General features: G+C 35.7%; 1 protein-coding gene across 1 annotated transcript in view; it reads right to left on the bottom strand.

The window, feature by feature from the left end:
• PPFIA2 (protein tyrosine phosphatase, receptor type, f polypeptide (PTPRF), interacting protein (liprin), alpha 2) overlaps positions 1-22,481 on the bottom strand; it is a 356,094-nt gene that overhangs the window by 105,853 nt on the left and 227,760 nt on the right. The window contains exons 5-6 of the mRNA XM_009327518.1: positions 17,005-17,169; positions 7,922-7,996 (exon numbers count right to left, since the gene is read on the bottom strand). Of these exons, the coding sequence (XP_009325793.1) occupies positions 7,922-7,996; positions 17,005-17,169 (240 nt within the window). The remainder of the gene's footprint in view (positions 1-7,921; positions 7,997-17,004; positions 17,170-22,481) is intronic.

The raw sequence follows: 22,481 nt of genomic DNA, 5'->3' as shown, positions 1-22,481 counted from the left end.
GGTTTTTCTTTTCTTCAGAAAGTGCAATTAACAGCTTATAGCAGTTTAAGAGTAATGTATGTATGCTTATTGACATATAGGGATGTGCCATGGCAGAAGATTGAGAGATGCAATAGATTTCAGGATGTTTTGTGAATAATCGGAGTAAAACTAAACTCTACTCTTCAATGATAAATCTGTGACACTGGGACTCGCTCTAGTCACAAATCTTTATATAACAAATCCCATTAAAATTTCACAAGTAAGTAAAATGAGGGAGAAGTATTAGCCACAATGCAAGGTTCTAAGAAAAACATCAAAATTGCAATGGAGATGCTTATTAGCCTGAATCTATCATTTCAGTGGAAGAATCTGACTCCTTCCTTAACAGCAGTAACATCCTGAAGCACCCTAATCCATCCATATTTGGGATTTCAGAATATTTGGAAAACAAAAATAGAAAGTAACAATTGTCTTTGTGACATGATATTGAAAACAGAGCAATATATCAAGTTACCAAGCACTCAGTATCAAAGATTTTATTAGAAGAGCTATTAAACACACCGGATAGGTGAAGGAATAAAAAGCCTCTCCCTTCAGTTACGTTTTTCCTCAAGAAGCTCTCCATGAACACATAAGCACAGACTATGCATCCTTTCTGTTAATCACAGTCTTTCTTACAAATTGGTTTCTTCTAAAGAGTACATAGGAGGCATTCAAACTAGATGAAAAGTCAATGCAAAATTTGAACATGCTATCAGTATTTTAGAATTTGTTACAGGTGGCTACATGCTAAAGGGAGGGGTAAGAGAACGCAGCATTTCAAGATCTCTTTTGAAGACATTTGGGCAGCTACACAATTCTGCTCTGCAAAATCATTTCAGTGAAGACTGAAGTTGCTGAGCCTATTTAACATATATTACTGGGTTGCAAACAGTACACTGTGGCCAACACATAAATAGGCCTAAGTGACTAAGGAAAGTTATAAAAGGAGAAATTAAATCTACAAGTCTTTTTTTATCAAGACTTTTGTGCAGCAATACTAAAATATGTGCAAAATCATCTGCTGTCACTGCAGAAAATATATGTTCTTTTTGTACTCAAAATTGGAAATTTTTTCTCTGTGATAAATATTTATGGAAATTATACTGAGAAACTACTTTTGCAAGTGGAATAGTGATGTTTGTCTCAAATATGTCAATAGAAATTAATGTTCTTAAGTGACTATCTGAAAAACGCATTGAATTTTAGACCTATTCCGCATTGAATTTTACACCTATTCTGCCCTGAATTTAGTGAAAAATGCTTTTGATGGCAATGCAAAGATAAGCTCTGCTGCCCTCAATATCCACCAAGAATTTTAGTGGGTTTTTTCCTCTGAGAACTTAGATTAGAATTAGTTGAGGACATAAAATGAAATAGCTATAACAACTTCACTGATTATTTCTTGAGCTTATTTCTTTTTGACTTTGTAAAAAAATAATGCAATGAAGGACGTAGTGCTGCTGTAGTAATTTTCAACTTCTTCAGCTGCCATGCCACACATCCTAATTCAAATGTGTAGAGACAGAAATTAATGCTGTGGAATATGGAGTATGAGAAACATCCACAAAAAAATCGTTGTTTTGCTTGATTACCACATTTAAAATTTAAGGGCAACAATAACTTTCTGCAGAGTTAACATTTAAACTAGATGGCTAAGGTTAAAGGCAGAATGAAAAGCAATTACATGTAGCACATAAAGATTACATTTCAAACCAAGATATTTTCAGTTACGTGCATCTTTGCAGAAAAGATATAATTGGGCACAATTACACAGACATTTAAAATTAAAGTTCAGACCACAAAGAAGGTCTCTCCAGAGTTAGACCTGTGTAAAGTTATAGCTTAAAAAAAACCCCCTAATATGTAGGAGTTTACAAAGCAATAACTTTCAGTTACACCATTCTGAGAAAATACAGTAAAATGAGGTACTATAGATGAAGGCTGTTTCAGATTTTTCGCAAAAAAATTGTACTTAAAGTCACCAGAAATAGGTATAAGCCATCTTGCCTGGCCTTCTTCAGAAAATAAGTCACTGAATTTCACCCAGTTTTCATCCAGAGATTTGATATCCATCATTGCTGAATTTCAGATTGATGAAATTCTGTGTATATTAAACATTCAAGGAATGCACGTGCTATTTTTCTCAGCAAACTATTCCTTTAACAACATTTCTACTCCAAAAATCACTTTGCATTGTATTACATACAAAGGCTAAGGCCACCAAGGAACTCCTGTAACAAAAAGTGCCTTAAGCTAATAGGACCTGAAACAGCTGGGGATAAAAGTATGTTTTCACATGCAACCATGGGTAAAAAGAACACACCATAGTTAGCTGAGGTTTTACTTTAAAATACATATATATTGAATATTACAGAATATTTCATTAGCAGTAATGATACTACAATCATGTCTGCAGCATCCCTCATGGTCAGAGTCAAAACTGTCCTCAACTGTTAAAAGTATCTGCATTTTTTACTGGCTTCTTGACTTGCCCTGCATAGCAAAAGTTAGGCAGTTAATGTGGTATTTGAAAGTTCTTTGGTGAGTAAGTGGCTACATTTTCTGGTGTTTCTGGTATAGAATATAAAGAAGCATAAACAATAAATCATCCTTTCTCTTCAGTGGTGTAAATCATTTATGAATGCTTTCATGGATGCTTTAAAAAATAGCATTAGGACACCGTAATGAATAAACTAACCCACTGTCAGGAAGAAACTCACTGCCCAAATACGAGAATGCATGCAGTTATATGAAGCAGAGATCTACAGTCCAAATCACCTGCAATCTCTCTGATAGCTCCAGGAATTAGATTTATCCTCAAAGGTTGAGTAAAATTCTCAAGTGGAATTGCTTAAGTGGAAATTGTAACAATGAGGTTTTAAAAGGAAGCCTGAGTGTTTTAAGTATAATCTATGTGTCAATTGACAGAAGCAATATAATGTTTGGCATTTGCAAACAGCATTGGCATTTTCAACAAACGCTGAAGAAAAGCGTATAGTAGTACAGTGATATATAAACTCAAACCAGTAATTTCTTTAATTTCACATTCTACACAGTCCCAGTGTTTTCTGGGTTCCTAAAGTATATCTTTGAGATAATAAATGTAATTAAAGCTGGATTTTCCATGCCACATTTTCTACTAATGAGGAAAGATGGAAAAGCCAACATATTAACCAGAAACAAAAAAGGGTTTTGGAAAGCCACTTATCATACGATTCTTATTAAAACAGGAAGATTTTACAAGTGCTGGATAAATGTTTAAGAAAGGTAGGAGAAAATTCATGTGCAAAGCAAGCACAGCTGTTTAAAAAATTACTTTTTCCCAGTACAGTATTAACTATGCATAAAGCTTAATTTTACATACAAGCCTTGGGAAAAAGCTCTAAAGGTCATTTTTTGGGAAACTATTTGTTGAGAGTTCTAGGAAACAGTGAAATCTGTTAATGGAAATCACAACCGTTGTCATTTAACACTGCATGTTGCAGCAGAAATGGATTTAAAAGCATCACTATGGACCATGGTACCACCTGTCTATAATCCATGTATCCCTGCCCTGTGGCAGCCACTAGGGCTTGAGCTCCTGGTGATATATGACGCTAATGAAATATCTTAGTGTGTTGTTTGCACATGCTGTACTTCAGCATACTTTTAACAAAGACTCACACAATGCTAGTAAGAGGATCTCAAAGCCTGTGGAACAAAAGTGGTTATCTTGTCAGTAATTTAAATATTAAAGTTAATTTCCATGAAGATCATAAATGACAAAACCAGGAAGGAAAATTTGCATCCCACTTCCCTTGCAAATGAGACTCATTCTTCTCCAATTAGTGTATAAAAAGGAAGCTGCTTAGTAGAACCTTGTTAGAATTTGAAAATGTTCATATACTCACTGCAAAACATTCCATTTGCCTTTAAAATATTCACAGACAGACACTATTGTATCACTGAGCTTTGGTATTGGATGTACCACTTGCAGCTTGTCTAATTGCTAGCTGCAAATTATAACCTTCAGAAGCAACAAAAGTATTTGGAGAGACCATGAGTTATGTGGAACCAGATAAAAAACAGCATCATTTTAAAAGCACCTGAGGGGTAAGCAAATGTAGCTATGTTTTACAGTAATTTTAACTAAAAACAGGAGGTAAATTTTTCAGAAAACTGTTAACAACATCTACTATTTATCTTAGCTACAACAGACACAATGAATAGGACAACATCCACCAGTTGTGAACAAATAATGGCTTCCAGTGTAAGCATAAAAGAAAGCAGTGAGACAATTCTGGGTACATCGTGTGATAACTGGTGATAAAAAGCAAATATTTTAAGGATGACTATGGAATTTAATTACTGTAGACAGTTATCTTGCCCCAGTCTGCATGAAAACTCTCTAACAGCAATCCAGATTGCTGCTGTTTAAAGGTCCCTTCTACTGCCACTAATCTGTTGCAGCAAAATAAAATATATAGTCAAATAACTTTTTCCCCAGTAAAACATATATTTAAAGAATTTTCAATCTACTCTTTAAGTATAATATAGCCCCATTTTGTATCCCCCCTGTATCTAGAAGCCCACTGCCTGATTCAGAGAGCTTCTGCTGTTTGTAAGGAGTAAGATACCTAAATTTAGCTGTCTATGCATTAGGTGTCTACATATGAGCTTGTTGTGAGAGTCAGTTGCCTAACACAGGCATCTGGTGTCATCGTAGTGACAAGAGGTATTCCTTCCCCACCTCTAGCTCCAGACAGACACAGCTCTCCTGTCAATTTTGTGTTGTATCTGGCAGCCTTGGCAGATTAACCACCAGGTTAGATGGCAGACTGGATTTACTAGAGCTCCACAGACTACAGCTGTATTTCAGACATCTGGCTCACATGTAGACACCAAATTCAAGAGTCCTCATTCTGAGATGAATCATGTGCTCTGTAAGATACAGTATAATGTTTATTGTTTGTAAATATGTTTTAATAAGGAGTTGATGTACTCTGTAAGTATCCTCCAGCTTGACACAATTTAAAACCAGGACTTCCTATTCAGAGGAATAGTTAATGTAACTGATTTGGTTAATTCTATCCCTTAAACCTGTAGTAAAGATAAGGATTCCCTTGATAATTTTATGTATATTTTATATTGTAATTTATAGAGAGAACTGACTTTTTAAAAATATTACAAATGGCTAGCATATTTAAAAATATTACATAAAATCAAAATAATTTCTGTGCAGCATTTATGTGAAAAGGAGGTAAACTACATATTCACTTTTTTATAGAAACTATTGTCTTCACAGAGTCAGAACAGCAATGAACCAGTTGGCAGACATTCTTGTTTCTGAAAAGTTCAGCTGAACCAACAACAGTGACTTATGTCATATCAATAGTGACTATTGGAACTGCAGACCAAAGTCCTTCTCTATTACCCTTGTATGATTACACATAAATATTAGCTACACAAGCTAAGTTCTCCCAACAGGTCCAACTGCCCATCTCAATTGTCCCTGCAGTTTAAAGTCAATGTGTGGTACTATTCCTTATCAAATATGAAGTGCTTTGTGAGATGGTGTTGGCAACTAGAGCTGAAATCAGCTTTGCCAGAGTTCCAGATGTTTTCACTCCCTTTGGTATGTATGGAATATGCTACAAAGACTGCTAAATGAGAGCTTATTTAGCCTCTAATGATGGAAAGCTATAGTCTCTCTCTCTCAATTTTTCTCTTTTATATACGGATATTTCCAATAAGTACTCATGAGCGTCTGCACTTTCTCATTGTTGCTCTGCGTCAGAGCCATGGCCATAAGCTTTCAGAGAAAGGTGCTACCTTAACATACAAATTTCTACTATTTTTTATCCCTGAATCTGATACTTGTTATATACCTAATCATATGCTTGTTTAATCAGGAGACCAATTTACTGTCATCATGTTGTGTTTAGATATAGTCCTGAATATGTAGTACACTCTTACAATCAGTATGAGAAAATTGATATGAAAGAAAATATGAATTCTCTTGGGAGAACAGACACTGAGTGACAGAAATACAGAAATTACTGAAAAACATATATTCAATTCCCTTGGAAACTTGGCCCATTTATTTTCATATATATTACAATAAATTCTTAAAGCCATTTATTGCCTGTGCATTCACTATGGAATCTAGTATAAAAACAGGCTTGTATATTGCAGTTGTCTAATTTTGTCTCGTTTAAATAACTAATTGTGTGAACATTATCTGAATCCTTGTTCAAATGCATTAACTGTTTGAAAATAATCCACTCATTCTCTTCCACATCTCTTCCCATCTAGCTCTTTTTTCATTATTATTAAATTGAATTTCCATTTTTCAGCTTTACCAGTTCCTCATAGGAAACTGGAATAACAGCATTCAGATTGTGTCAATGGTCATGTTATGCTTGGTTGATTAAATGTCCTTCTAAATGTTTTTAGTACCACATAGACACAAAGTTTATACAATATTTCTAAGGATTTGGGGCAAGAAAGTCTATGAAAACCCTATTTCAATTTAATTTCATTGTGTATGTTTTTACTTCTTACTGTCAATATAAGTTTCACTAATTTTTTTAAAACTCCAAATAACAAGGCAATGCTCTAAAGACCTGGTCCCATGCCCAGTGAAGTGAACTTGGATTTAACTGGATCATGAATGGGAGGGATCAGAGGAGTGGGATGCATCTCAGTTGGCTTGACTGACCAAAAGGACTGCTTTCTATTTAATAAACACTAGTGCAAATAACAGATTATGCAACGTAGTGTAACTAAATCATTTGAACACAAGTATTCTTGACATTATGAAATGGAAGAATAAAAGAGAGATTTTATTGGGAGATGAAGTGCAGTTACTTCGGAGAAGAAAGGGATGATTCAAAATATCTAGTTCATAGTTTATAAAAAGGAAGTACTAATATCTTAATTGCAGATCCTATTTTTAAGAAGTTACTTTAAGAAAGTAACTTCTTCTAGCTTAGTATTGGGGAAAAAATTACTTTAGGAGTTTCGATTTTACTTTATCACACATTAGTCTGAATTACAGGTATTCCATTTTTCCAGAATTATTTGGTAGTACTTTAAGTTTGTCTGTGGCTGTTTTCAGTTTCTGCCTTAAGGCTGAGTAAAATGACACCAGTAAATGGCTTTAATCCAATTCTATTGCTTGTCTGTCTTATTTTTAACAGTGTGAGAAGCACGCATCAGGTGGAGATTGAGAACGTGATGGGGATGGTAAAGTCACTAGCAGACTCCATCATTTATATTTTCTGGTCCCAGAATCGTCTGGGGTGCAAAATTCCTTTCTATGTGTGTGTACAGTTGTGTGTGCAATACAGTTATGTGTTGCTGTTCACCCTTTCAAACAAAAGAGAACAGTCTGCAAACTACCATACAGGAAAAAAATCTCTTGTCCAAGTCCACAATGGTTATATGGCAACACAGTTTGCCATGATACACTGCAATTAAAAGGGAAGAGATAAACCTAAATTTTAAGGTCATAATCCTTCCTCCACCAATGCTAACATTTATATAATGTGTATATATATGTGTGTGTGTGTTTTAATTTTATGGTAAAATGGAAATTCAGGTTATTAAATTGTTTATAGTATCTGACATATTCGTTGGTTCACTCCTTTTTCACGTCCAATAAGAAATTTGGGAATCTGTCACTAGCTCTTGGATTTTGGTTTGCTCACAAGGGAATAGAAGAAGGGAATAAATCAGTAAACAGAAGGTTGTATTAATCTTGCAACCACCTTAAACAAGCCTCACTGAGCAGCTTACTCAGAATGTAATTTATCTTTTTTTTTTTTTGACAGTTTTAAGAAAAGTGACAGGGAACACATGGGACAGAGTATTAAAGAAATTGAACCTCAAAAGGGGAGAAAGTGTTTTATGTTACCTCCTGGTTAGCAGCAGCTAGTTCTTCTTCCAGTGCAGAGACTCTTTCTAAAGAAACCCTCAGTCGTTCCCTTACCTAGAAGAAAAATCAAAATATGTGCAGTAACGTAATTTCTATCAGTCTTTAAAGATTATATAATCTGCCATATGCACTACTGTATGCCTTGCCAGTCTGTTTGCAGGCGTGTGTGTTGCATCCTCTCTTGAGACATACTGTGTAGTAAACATTTAAACCTAACTATAGGAAAACTTAACCCACGAAAATAGGTGTCAAACTTCAAATGCCATACTGCTTTTCCACAGTTTGTCTATAATTTTATAGAATACACAGCAAATGCAAATATTCTAAAACCACATTAGGCATAAAAAGCAAATGTTTTTCACAAGCATCTTTTACAAAGGGTAAGGAAAAAACCATCTGCAAATGTTTTAAGTCCACTCCATGGAAGATAACTAATCTGTTCATATTAATTGAATGCAACAAATTCATTGAAAAAAATAACTTGCAGCATTGCCTTCAGGCACACATACTAAAGATTTTTGATATCATCACGCACTTTGTTTGGGTTTTGTAAAAAGTCATAAACAAGGTATACTCTCATAAGCAGAAAAGACTGCTGTGTTTGTACCAGTTTCATAGATGACCTATTCTGTTCTAAGGATGTTTATGATCTACTAAATTATTACTATGATTACTATTATAGTTATTATTCAATATTAATTATTAATATTAAAGAATTACAATTTAATATATCTGAAGACATATTTACTGTTGTTTGAGTGCCCTGGCTCAGCATCAGCTCATGTAGTGATAGACAACCTAAGCTAGCAATGCAGGTGCCGGTCTCCCAATATGATCAAAGGCAAATCAGACTTAAAGTGATCTTCAGCTCTGTGTTCAGGTGACTCTCTCTCTTCTGACTATGAAGGGAATCTATGGCAACTCATCTCCTGATCTAATGAGAAATCATGAGTGAGAGGTGCTCAAGGGAGTAAAAGAAAAATGAGTTGAAGAGTGATAAAGTGTAAGAAACCCCCAAGACTAGAAAGAATCCTCAATTTTATAGTCCAATTTCTGATTTGTTAATTTCCCTCTATTCCTTCAGCACTATAAGACTGAAAAAAATGAACTGTTAATGTTCCCAAAGATGCATATTGCATCTTAAATGGACATTTCCTATAGAGTATGACTATCTAATCAATAGATGAGCTGCAGTAACTGACTCTGCCTGTTCCTCACCTGATATAAATGACATTTAAGCCATCTTGAAGTGGCAGTGATTGAGCCACCTCTGAGTGGCAGTGATAAGAGTGAAAATTACTACAAATTTTCACGACTGTTTCAACTGTTTTCTTACACCAGAACAACAGAATGCAGTGAGAATATGCAACGGAACCCAAAATGTTTTTCCTATTTATTAAATTTTTGTACTATTTTTCATCAAGGATATATGCAAATCCCTTTAATCATAAAGCTTGCTTTTCAAAATGAGCTGCATGATTTCTGGAAAACATGCTCATAAAGCTTAGGTTTATGGTAGTACATAAGCTATCACCACAGTCATTTTTTATAAATTTTTTAGTATTCAATTCTAACACACTTAAAATATGCAAAATTAATTTGAAATATTATATTTTCTAATTCTAATTTATTCATAATTTCAATCTAATTATATTTTTCATAAAAATACTTCACATCAAGTGTATAATGCATCAATTATTCTGGCTATAGTTGAAAACCTGTAATTGTTTAAATAGCTGAAAAAGTATTTCTTACTTCATTCTCCTTTCCTTTTTCTTATTTTTAAAATCATATTCTGCTTCAAAACCAGCATTATTTCACCAGTTCTTCTACCAGCTTCCACAGGCCGCTCAAGGACGCCTTTCCCTATCCACCCTATCCAGATAGACAAGTCCAAGGCAGTATGAGTCCATTATCTGGCACTCTCATCTCTTCTCTCCATACTCCTACCATGCTCTCTGACTTCTCAGAGGTTCCTGATTCCTCAGTGAGTCCCAAAACTCTCTTTCTGTATCCTGCTTCTCTTCCCACTACCATTTCTGTCTTTCACTAGTTCTCCACTATTAAAGTCCATGTCCTACCAGCGAGGGGTGTAGTCCTGTCTCAAGAGGCCTGATTTCAATCTCTCTAAATACAGTGGGAGCTAGCAGACAACAATTTCTTAATGGAAAGCTCAACCTAGATGTAAAAAATACATAGAAAAATGACAGTCATCTTCCTGGCTTCAGTCCTTTTGGCTGTAAGCACTGCTGAGGGACAAGATGATTGAGGGAAAATTCACAAGACGGTAGTTGTCAATAGCTGAAATGAAATGCAATGAGTTGGTAATTTTACTTTAAATTTTCATAAGTTTCCTGAAACCTCCATGTATTCAAGTCTAAGTGTTTTATAAATGAGAATGCATGTTTTTAAAATATGTTATAAGGTGTCTAACACTGGCATTCACTTTGAATGGTGTTAGAATTTGAAAACCAACTAGGCCACATTACTGAGAATGTCACAGCTCCACAAGGAGCTGGACGAAAGCAAATTAATGATTAGAATATTACATTGTTTTCTCTTTTCTGGAAGTCAAAGATAGTCAGTGAGTAAATATAGTTCATAGAAATAACCATTATCTTAGTGAGATTGTGTTTATCACTTCAGAAATAACACTACTTAAATTTCATAAGGTCCTTTAATGTATTTCTATTTTCTTGGGCACTAGATAAAGCTTTACTAATCAGATGTCACCTGATCTATCGGAACATGCTATAATATGCATTTTTAAAGGACAGATTCCCATTACAGCGCCACAGACACAGCAGAAAAGGGTTGCTCTCTCCGTGTCAGAGGGTGTATCCAACATGTGCCCAGATCACTGGGTATTCCTCTGGCTTTTAAATGCAACCACATTATCTTAAAACATAACCACATTATCTTGAAATGTAACATAGTCAATGTCATGTTAGCACTGCTGTCGGTGCAAAGCATCGCCCATCTTTCTCCGTCTCCTAGCAACCGCTTCCCACTTTTTTCCTTGCTGTCAAATTCTTTCTTCTTTCTCTCCAGATCTGCAGCCCACAAAGAGCTTTTAAAAAACACTTGCACATGCTAGAATTGAATAACTTTTTTTCATGAACAGCCTATTGAATAAAAGCTCTCCTAGCTACCTGCTAATGAATAAAAAGATAGTGATAATGTTGACATGAATAGGTTGTTTTTACTTGCAAGAATATTAGGTATACTTTTCTGCCGTGAATTAATCTTAAGAGAATCAGTGTTTTTTGAATCGTAGCTAGGACAATAGCTAGGACAATAACACCTGGTAGTTGCTTTCCTCTGTGAAGATTAACTGGACCCTTTTCCTAAAAAATTGACCAAAAAAAAGGGTTTGGAGAAGAAGTTGCTTCAAACAGTTTCTTCTTTCCAAATGCACATTTTAAATGTTGAACCCAAAGTTTTAAGAAAAATAGGAAAAGCATCTGCAGGAAAATAAACATGTTCAGGCAGATATTAGAAGTCAATTATAGCTATAGAATGGTATAAATAAAATAACAATTTTTCTAGTTTTTGTTCTTCCTGAATTGCATATAAGGAATATGTAGTTCCTGACCTACTCTATACTCAATGTCTATTCTAACCACAAAGTTAATCTGAACTTCTATTTTCTATTCAACTCTAATGATGTCTAGTAAATCTCATCTTCATTTGCTGTATTATAAACTATTCCATGTATATTCATATATAATATCCCAAAATATTTCATAGTGCTGTCTTACATTATTTCTACAACTTTTCATTGCATGAAATAAAACAAAGAAAGGTATCAGCTACTTAGCAGCAGTAAGAGAAGTCTTTGAGATCTGAAGCATTAAGAAGGTCACGAGTGATTAACTGAAGGGAAGTTTCCACAAACTATCTTCCCTATGAATACAGCTGCAAATTTCAAGTCACTTACACAATAGCAAAGGCTATTAGGCATGCTAAGTCAGAATTTCACATCGGTCCCACTCGTAATCAGTCCTAACCTTTAGTGTTTAAAACTTTCCATTTTTTTAACAATGCTCATTGTTTGTGAGACATAACCTAACCTTACGCTCAGATAAGAGAGTCACTGAATTTGACTTTGAACATGAAGAAAATCTAGAATTGGTAGCGGAACTGCCCACGTCCTGCGTTTTCAGATTTCTAAAAATTTTAGCATAATTAGATATATAAAGATGTTTGAAAATATGTATAGCTTCTGTCAAATTAGATTTCTAAATAGTAATAATACAGTTAGTGCAGTATCATTGTCATTTGCTGTGACACAACTCACTTACCCAAGGAGACACAATGAGATTTCTCTGAGATACACATAAACCAGTAAATATTTATAAACCAAATTAACTCTTTCATTATCCCCATGCCCTAAAGAGAAAATTCTCACAAAATACACTACCGCTATGCAAGAACAGACTATGAAGACTGTTGTTCGGCACTGCTAGGATCTCATATGGCTAATGGGGTAAGAATAACAGCATACTCTTACTACCTTCTACTCACTAAGATGTACCTATTGCATTCAGGCAAACAGGACTGGCTCTCTTGCATGGGAAGCTCATGACAAGCTTTCACAGGGGGGGAAGGGATGCTGAAGGAGCTGTCAGACACTGAAATAACTGTCAATGACAGTCCTACTTTCTCTGAATAATGCATTCATGGCCATGATCTCTCTATGGTGGTCTACCTTTTGCATAAAAGGTAAAGGCAAAGCCCTGACTTCATGTAATATATAGAGAGCCAACAGGCTTTTTAAAACCAGTTAAGGTATCATTCCTGGTTCTCCTTATACTTAGGCAGGCCTGCCTGGAAATATGAACCCTGAATTGATATGTTTTATTTTCCATCTTCCAGTCTGTTTTGTACTTTCCATTGCATTTTGTTATAGTAATGATGACGTTTTTGTAGCTCTTGTACTGTGTACATAGCAATCCTTGCATGACCAGTCAAGTTTTGTGGCAGAGCTTGTTATAACACCTCGAGACATTTTCGTGTAGGAAGTGAAAACATGAAAGAAAATTTGCATTTAGGAAGAATCTAAAGATTTTCTTGGGATTTTTGTAAATTTAAAAGGCAAACATTTTTATGAAAATATCTTGTTATGCTTTTTCAAGGGTGTAACAGCTAAATTATTGGTTTCAATGTCAACATTTTTTGTGAAGAAAAAAATTAAAGTTTCCATTATTTATTTGCAAAGGGTCATGATACGTTTTCAATGCACTTTTGACAGTTTTTATTACTCTTTATGCATTAAACTACTTCGGTTTTGGGTGCATTTTCTGATAGGGCAGTGTTTATTTCCTGTGACATCGGTATATCATATATCATGGGTTTTTGCCTCAGTATTTATGGCAAAGTTCTGCCCTCAGGCCTCCCTGAGCATAGCAGCAATGTCTGTGGGAGTGAAGCATAACCCACAATACAGGAGGACAAGACATACATAAGTCAAAGGGAGTAGACTGGCTGCATCCAAGGGTATTGAGAGACTTAACTTGTCATAGTGAGGCCTTTTTCATCTTTGAAAGGTAATGGCAGTCAGGGGAGATTCCTGGTGAGTGGAAAACTGACAAATGTTGTGTCCACCATCATGAAAGGCAGGAATTATCCTGGGAAGATCCATGGAAGTACAAGCTGGCCAGTATTGGGAAGGTTATGGAGCAAATCTTCCTGAAAGCCATTTCCAGGTACATAAAGGACAAGATGGTCATTGGGAAGAGCCAGTATGACTTTGTCAAAGGCAAACGACTTCTGGCCAACCTTATTGCCTTGCATGATGAGATGAGTAGCTCCATAGATGAGGGGAGAACAGTGAATGTTTTTTATTTTGTCTTTACAAGGCTTTCTGCAAGATCTTCCATTTACTGCTAGAGAAAAGGGTGAGATATGAATTGGATAAGTGGATTATACAGTGCATAGAAAATTGACTGGACTGCAAGGCTCAGAGGTTTGTGATCAGTGACCCAAAGTCCAAGTGGCATCCTATTACTATGAATGGAATAACCCCAGGCAACAGGACAGGCTTGGGGAACAGAAAGCAGTTTTGCAGAAAAGACCTATGGGTGAACAAAGCCAGACACACAGTTCAGTCAGCAGGTTGAGGGAAATGATTATTCTCCTCCAGACTTGTGAGACTGCATCTGGTTTTGGGCTCCTCGGTACAAGAAAGACACTGACAGACTTCAATGAAGGCCCACCAAGTTGGTCATGGGCTGGAGCACATGGCATATGTGAAGAGGCTGAGAGAGCTGGGTCTGGTCAAACTTAAGAAGGGAAGGTTCATGGGAGACTTTATTGCTGTCTACAACTAGCTAACCAGAAGATGTGGAGAAAACAAAGCGAGCTGCTTCTTGGAGATGCAGAGTGACAGGACAAGAGGGAACAGGTGCAAGACTCAGCAACGGAAACTCCAGCTAGGTATTACATGAAAAAAGATTACAATGAGGGTAGTGAAACACCAGAAGAGGTTTTCTCCCTGGAGATATTCAGAAGTTGATTAGACAGGACCCTAAGCAACCTGAAACAGTTGGCCCTGCTTTGAGCAGGAGGTTGGGCCAAATGTCCTCTAGGAGCTCCAACCTACATTATTCTACTAATCTCTGAATAACTTCAATGAATTTTCATAGGAGGATTAATAGCTTATTTCTGAAGGGTCTGAAACAAATCTAATTTACATAATTTTTCTGTCAAAGAAAGTGTAGAATAGATGATTCACATGCCATAAAGGTTTTTTAGCACATTTGGGTGTATGCAGTCTTTTTTACTTCCATTATTTGTGAATAAAAATTCCCAGTAATGTTGACAATATGTGGTATAATGTCATAGTATTATATTGCCAGGTATCTTGATGATATATAAAAATGTCTTTGATCCAATCCTTCTAAAGAGAGATAATATAACACAAACACATAATTTTATACAGGATTTGTACCTGAAAATAATGTGTGCTAGTTTTATAACAAATTATTTTAAAATCATTTACTAAACTGTTTCCTTGATTGATCTTGGAATGTTTTATAATAAAAATACGATATATTATATAAAAATACAAAAGGTTCAACACATAGATGAATAGCACATAGGAAAAAGTAATTTTGGCCGATCAATTTTAAAACTTGTTTTTTAATGTCATAGATCTCCTGTTAATATGATTGCAGATGGCTGATTTTTCTACACTGATAATTATCATTACCACTGGGACAGAGACCCATTATATACATAAGACGTGTACTTGTGTCACTCCAAAATTTTTAAATGAACTGAATACTGATTTTACCTTTTACATAAAAAAAAAAAGAATTTTCAAGAATATAGGTCAAAATATATTTAGCTTCAATCTAATTCTGTACAATAATTTTCAAAATGAGATGTAAAATAAACTGCACAGTACCTAAACACTAAAACCTTCACAAAAGACAATGTGTAAGAAGTACGTAACTGCTGAATAATCAGAATCTATTTAAAGTTTAGTTCTTATTATTTCTCATATTTATCCAACACAGTGTCAAAAAGTACAAAAGCAGGAGAGCTCCTTACTCTTTTTATAGTTTTATCAACATTTACATTGTTGGATAAAAGATCAAAGCTCAGACCATAAACCCTATCAATCCTCAAAAGATATTTTTAATAATACAGGATTTTGTAAGTCTTAATGATATCCCAAAACTTATTACAATTAATTGCTTACAGTGCCTAGAAGTCATTATATTCCCTTTTCTAGATTTTCTTTAAATATGCTTTCATGATATGTAACTGAATGGAACATATAACTAAAGAGATATACCTAAACACAAAATAAGTTTTGATTTGGCATAAGTTCCTTAAGTTCATTTAACTTTGAACCTGATAGTTAACCCAGTATGACGCATAACCCACAGTGTTTCACGCCTTTATTACCAATGAAAAATAAATATTACTATATAACTACAGCTACCCTTTTCATAAAGCTGTTTCTTTCAATAATAGTTCCTTGAATATAGTCAACTTTATCAGTATGTTTCTGAATTTAAAAAAGTTAAATTTATTACTGTGAGGCCATTGAACTGGTTCTATACAACACAGCTCAACTGTGCAGTCAACGATTTCAGATGCTGTGCTGCACAATGTCTCCCCTGCTTACCCAACCATCTCAAACAGAGAAGCAACTCAGCCGCAGCGATGAGCCCAAGCAAATCAGCCAAGACAGACCGCACAAGGAACTAGGTTCTTTGCTTGTGAGCAATGGTTCTCACATGTTCCCTGCATGTGTAGTTTTGAGGTACTTACTAATTGAGATACATCATCTTCTGAGCATATTGTTTCTAGACATGAACTGGATTTCTGAATTCATGTAAGCAATGCTCAAGGTGATACCTCATAGTTGTACAAAGTGTCATTCACACAAAAGAGTCTTTCCAGCACAGGACACATGAGGAATCCAGTGGAAAGACCCTCTTAATTAGCATGACTAGATGCAGTTACCATCAGTGTTTTTTATCTTGATTCTGCAAGCCCTTCATTACTTCTGACAATGAAGGATCTACCACTTATTTTAGGTTACCCTACTTATAGAGGGAACACTGTGCTTACGTAGTAAATGCTAAAAACATCTCTGAAACTTAGGAGGTTTTTCTACTAAATATTTTTAAAAGGCAAGTTCCTTTATGTAGTTAGAAAGATCTCATTCTGCCTTTTCACTCTGTTTGTGTGTTTTTAAAATTTGAGATGCCTACATTTTCTCAGCAATAACTTGAAAGCATATTGTACAGACAATAAATTCCATGGTGTCATCTTGATTTAGTGCTAAATAGGAGAAGCATGTCTGGTAGGGGTGAGATTTACTTATTTTGAAAAGTCAGTACTATTGTCTACGAAAGATAGCTAAAATTACCTGAAGTGCATTACAACTATTGGTCATACACTCTTATGGATTTCTCTGGACACTCGTAAATGCTGTAAGTACAGGACATATTCTAAGTAGTAAATAAACAATACTGTTGCTCTGCAGCATCATAAGGCACAGTTAAAGAGTGTATTTAGTAAGCTTTTTTTCCATACTGTACCTTTTCATCCAAAGCCTTGTGGTGCTCAAACAGAGATTTCAGAGCTTTGAGGACCTCAACTTCACTGGAAACTCCTGAGGGAGACTGTGCTTGCCGTTTCACCACTGTCATCCTCAGTGACCTTTCATGTCTTGAGACAAGGCACTCCAAATGCTCCAGTAACAGCTATTGGATTTGATATAAAAGGTTATTAATTTTTGTGCACCTAAATGCCATGGAAATTGTAACTACAAAGTGCATGGTACCAAATGGCAATTTTCTTGGCAACCTCATTGTAGGAGAGACTGCTGGAATTATTGACAACATTTCATGATTATAAATCAGGTGGAATAAATAGAAAAATAGGAAATCTACTCATGATTTCACTTAAAACTGCTATGAAAAGTAAGAACAACAAATCACTCAGCATAGGGTCACTGTTTAACTAAATTAAGTACATATTTACAATATTATTTGTGATAGTAATTGATGAGCATTAACAACCAAATAACAACGAAAGCCAGTCTAAAGCATCATGCAAAAATACTAAAGTTTATAATTAATTCACCCTAACTGTAACATATTTTTAATTTATACTGGAAGTTACTTAACAAAATATGTAAAAGTAAACAGTATATTTTATTAAATTTTTAAGACTATTCATTCTAAATGCCACAGCTAATGGTGTTTGTGCTCTAAAATGTTCACGGTCTCTGTTGTATCAGAAACGTGATGGAAGACAAAAAGGTCCGTAAAGAGAAATTTCAGGCTATTTTAAATATCTGCAAAATAACCTGTAAATATCTATTGTAAAATCATATGATAATTCTTGTTCATTATTACTGTGAGGTTAAATGAAAAATTAAAATGATATGTTGATGTTGTATAGAAAATTCCCCATTTGTCTATACTTTCCTAGGGCTACCATTGCTGTTCTTACTGTCTGAACATAAAAGAGAATTGGTTAGCTGTAAGGTTAAAGCAGGGTAGCTAAATTCATGAATCACAATGCATGTTAAATGTATTGTAATTACAACATGCAATTCTATCTAAGTCATTGAACTGGAAATTTGAAAGTTACATGGTTAATTGTTTATTATTTCTCCTTCGATGTGGTTCTTAATATAGCTACTATTAGTAAAGATTTTATTTATCTGCAATCCATAGTTATTCTCAGTCACATAATGACCTTTATTGTTACATGAATTAATAGACATAGAAGAGCAAAACCAGAGTGTAATCACATTATAGTTGTAATATATTGCTACTAAATCAGGAATGATTAGGGTTTGGTGTTATCTTTGCTTCAAACATGGTTCTTGTGTCTGGATTTGCACCTGGTTATTATGTTACAATAACTGTATTATTCACAAAAAATAGTGAACACATACACAAACAATGTTAATACATTAAGAATTGTAATGACTCCACGCAGTTCAAGAAAGGAGGGTATTTCTACTGCCCCTGAATTCAAGTGATGGCCTGTATTTATCAAAAGGAAATGAGCAAGAAATTCACGAGCTTTGTCATCCCATCCCTGTAGGACTAACAGCAGAAATAGGTGGATTTTTAATTATTTGAGGCAGACCAAAGTAACAGGCAAATTTGAAGAGACCTCTTCATCATAGAGGCATCAGGAACTAGGTACAGGGCTGTGGTAAGGTTGTAACTTAGACGAGATCAGAATAGCTTCCAAATAGTTACAGAGTATTTCTGTTCATAGCAGTACTTAAATACACAGTTAATTACTATCGTGAATAGAACTGGATTTCTGAATTTTGCTCTAAATTCATGTAACTTTGTGATTTTTCTAGGCCACCTAGTTTATCTAGGAGATAGCTGGAGGAAAGTAAGTCAATAGTTGATTTCTAATGTTACAATCTACTCTCTGCCCCATCTCTACAAAGAGACTGTGCGGCTGCAACATTTCCATTCTCTCTGCAGCTGGACTCTACCCCGCTCTGTAGCCCTAGGGTAGCCAGACTCTGACTCTAATCTATGCTGCGGACTTACGTTTCTCCATGTCCTGGTTTCAGCAGGGATAGAGTTAATTTCCTTCCTAGTAGCTGGTACAGTGCTGTGTTTTGGATTTAGGGTGAGAACAATGTTGATAACACATTGATGTTTTCTGTTGTTGCTAGGTAGTGTTTACACTAGTCAAGGACTTTCCAACTTCCCATGCTCTACCAACTGAGAAGGCTGGAGGAACACAAGAAGCTGGGAGGGGGCACAGCCAGGACAGCTGACCGTGGTGCTCAGTTGCCAACTGGGGTTAAACCATGACACTCCACAGTCATTCCCACTTGCCAGCTGATCCTGTTAGAGCCTGTCTCATCCTGCTCGGTTGTCTGTCTTGTCTGCCTTTCTTTATGCAGAAACTTTTCAATGCACCATAGCTACAACAGCCTAAATCCGGTCAAAATGATATGAATTTCTGGAGCAATTGGGAAAAAAAAGGAAAATGTTGAACCATAGTTGAGCTTTTAGCATGGCCATTCCTTCCATAAGTCTGTAGTTGTCTGAAGCTCGAACTGACACCCACTAAACCAGTCCAGAGTAAGAAAAACTTGGTAACTAATTTTTTGGCCTAACGCTGAGCAAATTTATCATATTTGATGCCCTACCACCCTAAAAAACTTATCTCCCAGACAAACACTGTGATGATCGGAAAGAAGAACTCTTAAGAGTCTGTATGCAGGTCTTAGTTGGAAGGGAAAATGAGAAAATCTGGTTTAGGAGAGAAGAAAAATGATGGTGACACAGAATTCTTGACATGGAAAAAACTTTCATGACAGAAGGAATTACACATAACCTACAGCACAGAGATAAATGAGGAACACAGGAAAAAAACTAATATACATCCAGCACCTCATTTTGAACTGGCGTAGACAGACAATCTCGACAGGGAATTTGAAGTCCACATGGACAGAAGAAAGACAAGATCCTTACTAAGAGAAGGAAGAATGGAGATTGAAGAGAGTGATGAAGAGAGGAAAAAAAGTTAAACAATGTTTCCAAGTATAAGAAGAGAGGAGAATCGTGGGAACTCAGAATTTCTACTGGAGTGATCGTGGAGGAGTTTACTATGTAGGATGAACAGTGCAGCACCCTAGCCCTTTGCAGAGCAGCAGACAACACAGTTAACTTTAGGTTAAGTTACTGTCATGTTCGAAATGTGCATAACATAAAACTAAACCAATGAAAGTCATCCATTTAATATACACAAAAGCTAATTTTGCCTTTAGCTTAGAATTACCTCATCAGAGGTGACAAAACCATATTTTAATGTCTGCATATATTTCTTAGTCATTAAATAAATCAAGTGCAAAATATTGTGTTGCCTATTTTACTGTATAAAGAGAGATGAGCTGACATCACAGCTAAGTGACAAAATACTCATGGAGAATGACTGCACTTACTTGTGAACATCATGCTTTTTCTTACTGTTCTTATTCACTCAAGCTACTCAGCTAGCAGTGGTTCATTTTTCTGGAAACTACCTCTGAACACTGGAATTTGCCTTACTATCAGCCCTAAGAAAGCTGAAGGAGATGTGCTGGCATAGATTTCCAGCTTATAGCAATTTCTTATTTTTGCTTTTCAACAAAAGTAAACTCTATTTCTCCACACATTCTGTGAGCACTGCTTACAGCAAATCCAGCTGAGCAGAGAGTATTATTAACCAGGTCTCCCAGTGCCACATTATTCCCAGCCGTGCTGACCGGGAAGAATAACCCAAGGGTTAGGACATCTGACTGTGAGCACCTGATGGCAAATCCTTGCCCCTGCTCTGCTATTTTATCCATCTTTGGCCCAACTACAATTATATTTAAAAAAGTGTAATAGATCTTCCCTACGTCACTGGGAAGAGCAGACATACCTACATTGACAGAACTATGAAGTGTCCCATTGCTACAATGATGGGGGAAGGGACATATAAATATATAAAATTGACATTGAAGATAATGGTGTGCCCAAGCAATGTTTAAGTTTAATGACTGAAGGAAATCACAATATCATGTGGGCATGGGGGCATGTTGAGGACTTTCCCCCCTATGCAATTCAAGAATTACTATTTGCGAGAACACCACAAGATTTCATGTCGAAATAGCATTGTAACAATATTGGTAGTTCATTTAAACTACAAAAGAATTGTTAGGTATTTTAGTATGCCGCAGTTAAACTCTGGCCTTAATAAAGATCATGGGCTGCTGCTGAGCATTTTCTGCTCCCTCACATGGTGTCAAGCTGCTGCAGTTGTTGAGCACTCAGAGGGACAGGCAGCTTGCAGACAAAAGAAGATGAAGATCAACAGCAGCAGGCGGGACAGAATCACCCCACGCATCATCATTGCTATGCTTTTCCTACTGGAAAGCATAAGCTTGACAATGAATTATGAAATAATCTGACATGTGAATTTTATTCTTATGCCGGGCAAATTTTAGGATGCTCAAGATGCCATGCTGATAATTGTATCTTAGTTAAATGGGATGGAGGTTTCTGGAGCTCTGGACTCTTCATGAGCATAAAGAATGTTTAAAAATAATCATCTAAAGACTGCAAAATGCTCTAGTGCGTATTTTGTTAGCGAATGAAGCATCTTTAAAACATTAATTAGAACTAAACAACAAGAATAAAGAAAACTGTTAGAATATACCCAGCTTCCTGTATTTCTCAAATCACTTCCACAGCACTTATGAAGTAATTGATTTCTGTGAAATGGAAATGCATGGTTAAATTTAACGATACAAACTACATCGTTGTAAGCTATCACCTACCTATATTATACTATAACATCATTACTACATGGACACTGATTTACATATGGAAAATGAAAAATGTTAAAACATTCTTTTTTAGGAATGATGACTCTCAGTAGAGTTTGTATTATTACAGGACCTGGATTTTAATCAATATAAAATATTTTATCTTAACTTTCTCTGTTTTCAACAAACCGGTTTGTAAAAAAAAAAGTTCACAGCAGGATAATAAATGGAGAAATTAAAGAATCAGGACAGGGTGATGGAGAGAAAAGGAGAGGCAGAAATAATGGAATACAGGGAAAAAATATAAAAGATAAGGGATTTACTAAAATGAGACAGACTTAGCTTAAAGGATTCCTTAGAGGAACGGGGCCACCCACTAAGAAGACAATTCTCTTTCAAGGTCCAGCTTAAAATTTCTCACCAGCACAGGCAAAATTGAATTTCCTTTCAGTCTATATTTAGAATGCACATTGTTCAGTGAACCTCCATCTCTGGTGCAAGCAAAGACGACAAGTAAAATAAGCAGACATGGGGTTGCAGATTACCTCTAAAACCAGTCACAAAATCAGTCATTTTCTCCAGCATTTTTCCACAGTGGTGGAAACCAATTTGCACCCGTGGTCAGCTGGGGTGACCTCAAATAGCTGGTAAATTACTGGCAAAAATCTTTCTTTGAAAAAACAAAGTTACAGCCTAACTGCAGCATATGTCCCATGTCAGTCCTTCTGTACA

Source organism: Pygoscelis adeliae, unplaced genomic scaffold (assembly GCF_000699105.1).
Source record: "Pygoscelis adeliae isolate BGI_AS28 unplaced genomic scaffold, ASM69910v1 Scaffold113, whole genome shotgun sequence".
Classification (NCBI taxonomy): domain Eukaryota; kingdom Metazoa; phylum Chordata; class Aves; order Sphenisciformes; family Spheniscidae; genus Pygoscelis; species Pygoscelis adeliae.
Note: the sequence above shows the minus strand (reverse complement) of the source record. Positions and strands in the feature narration are given on the sequence as shown.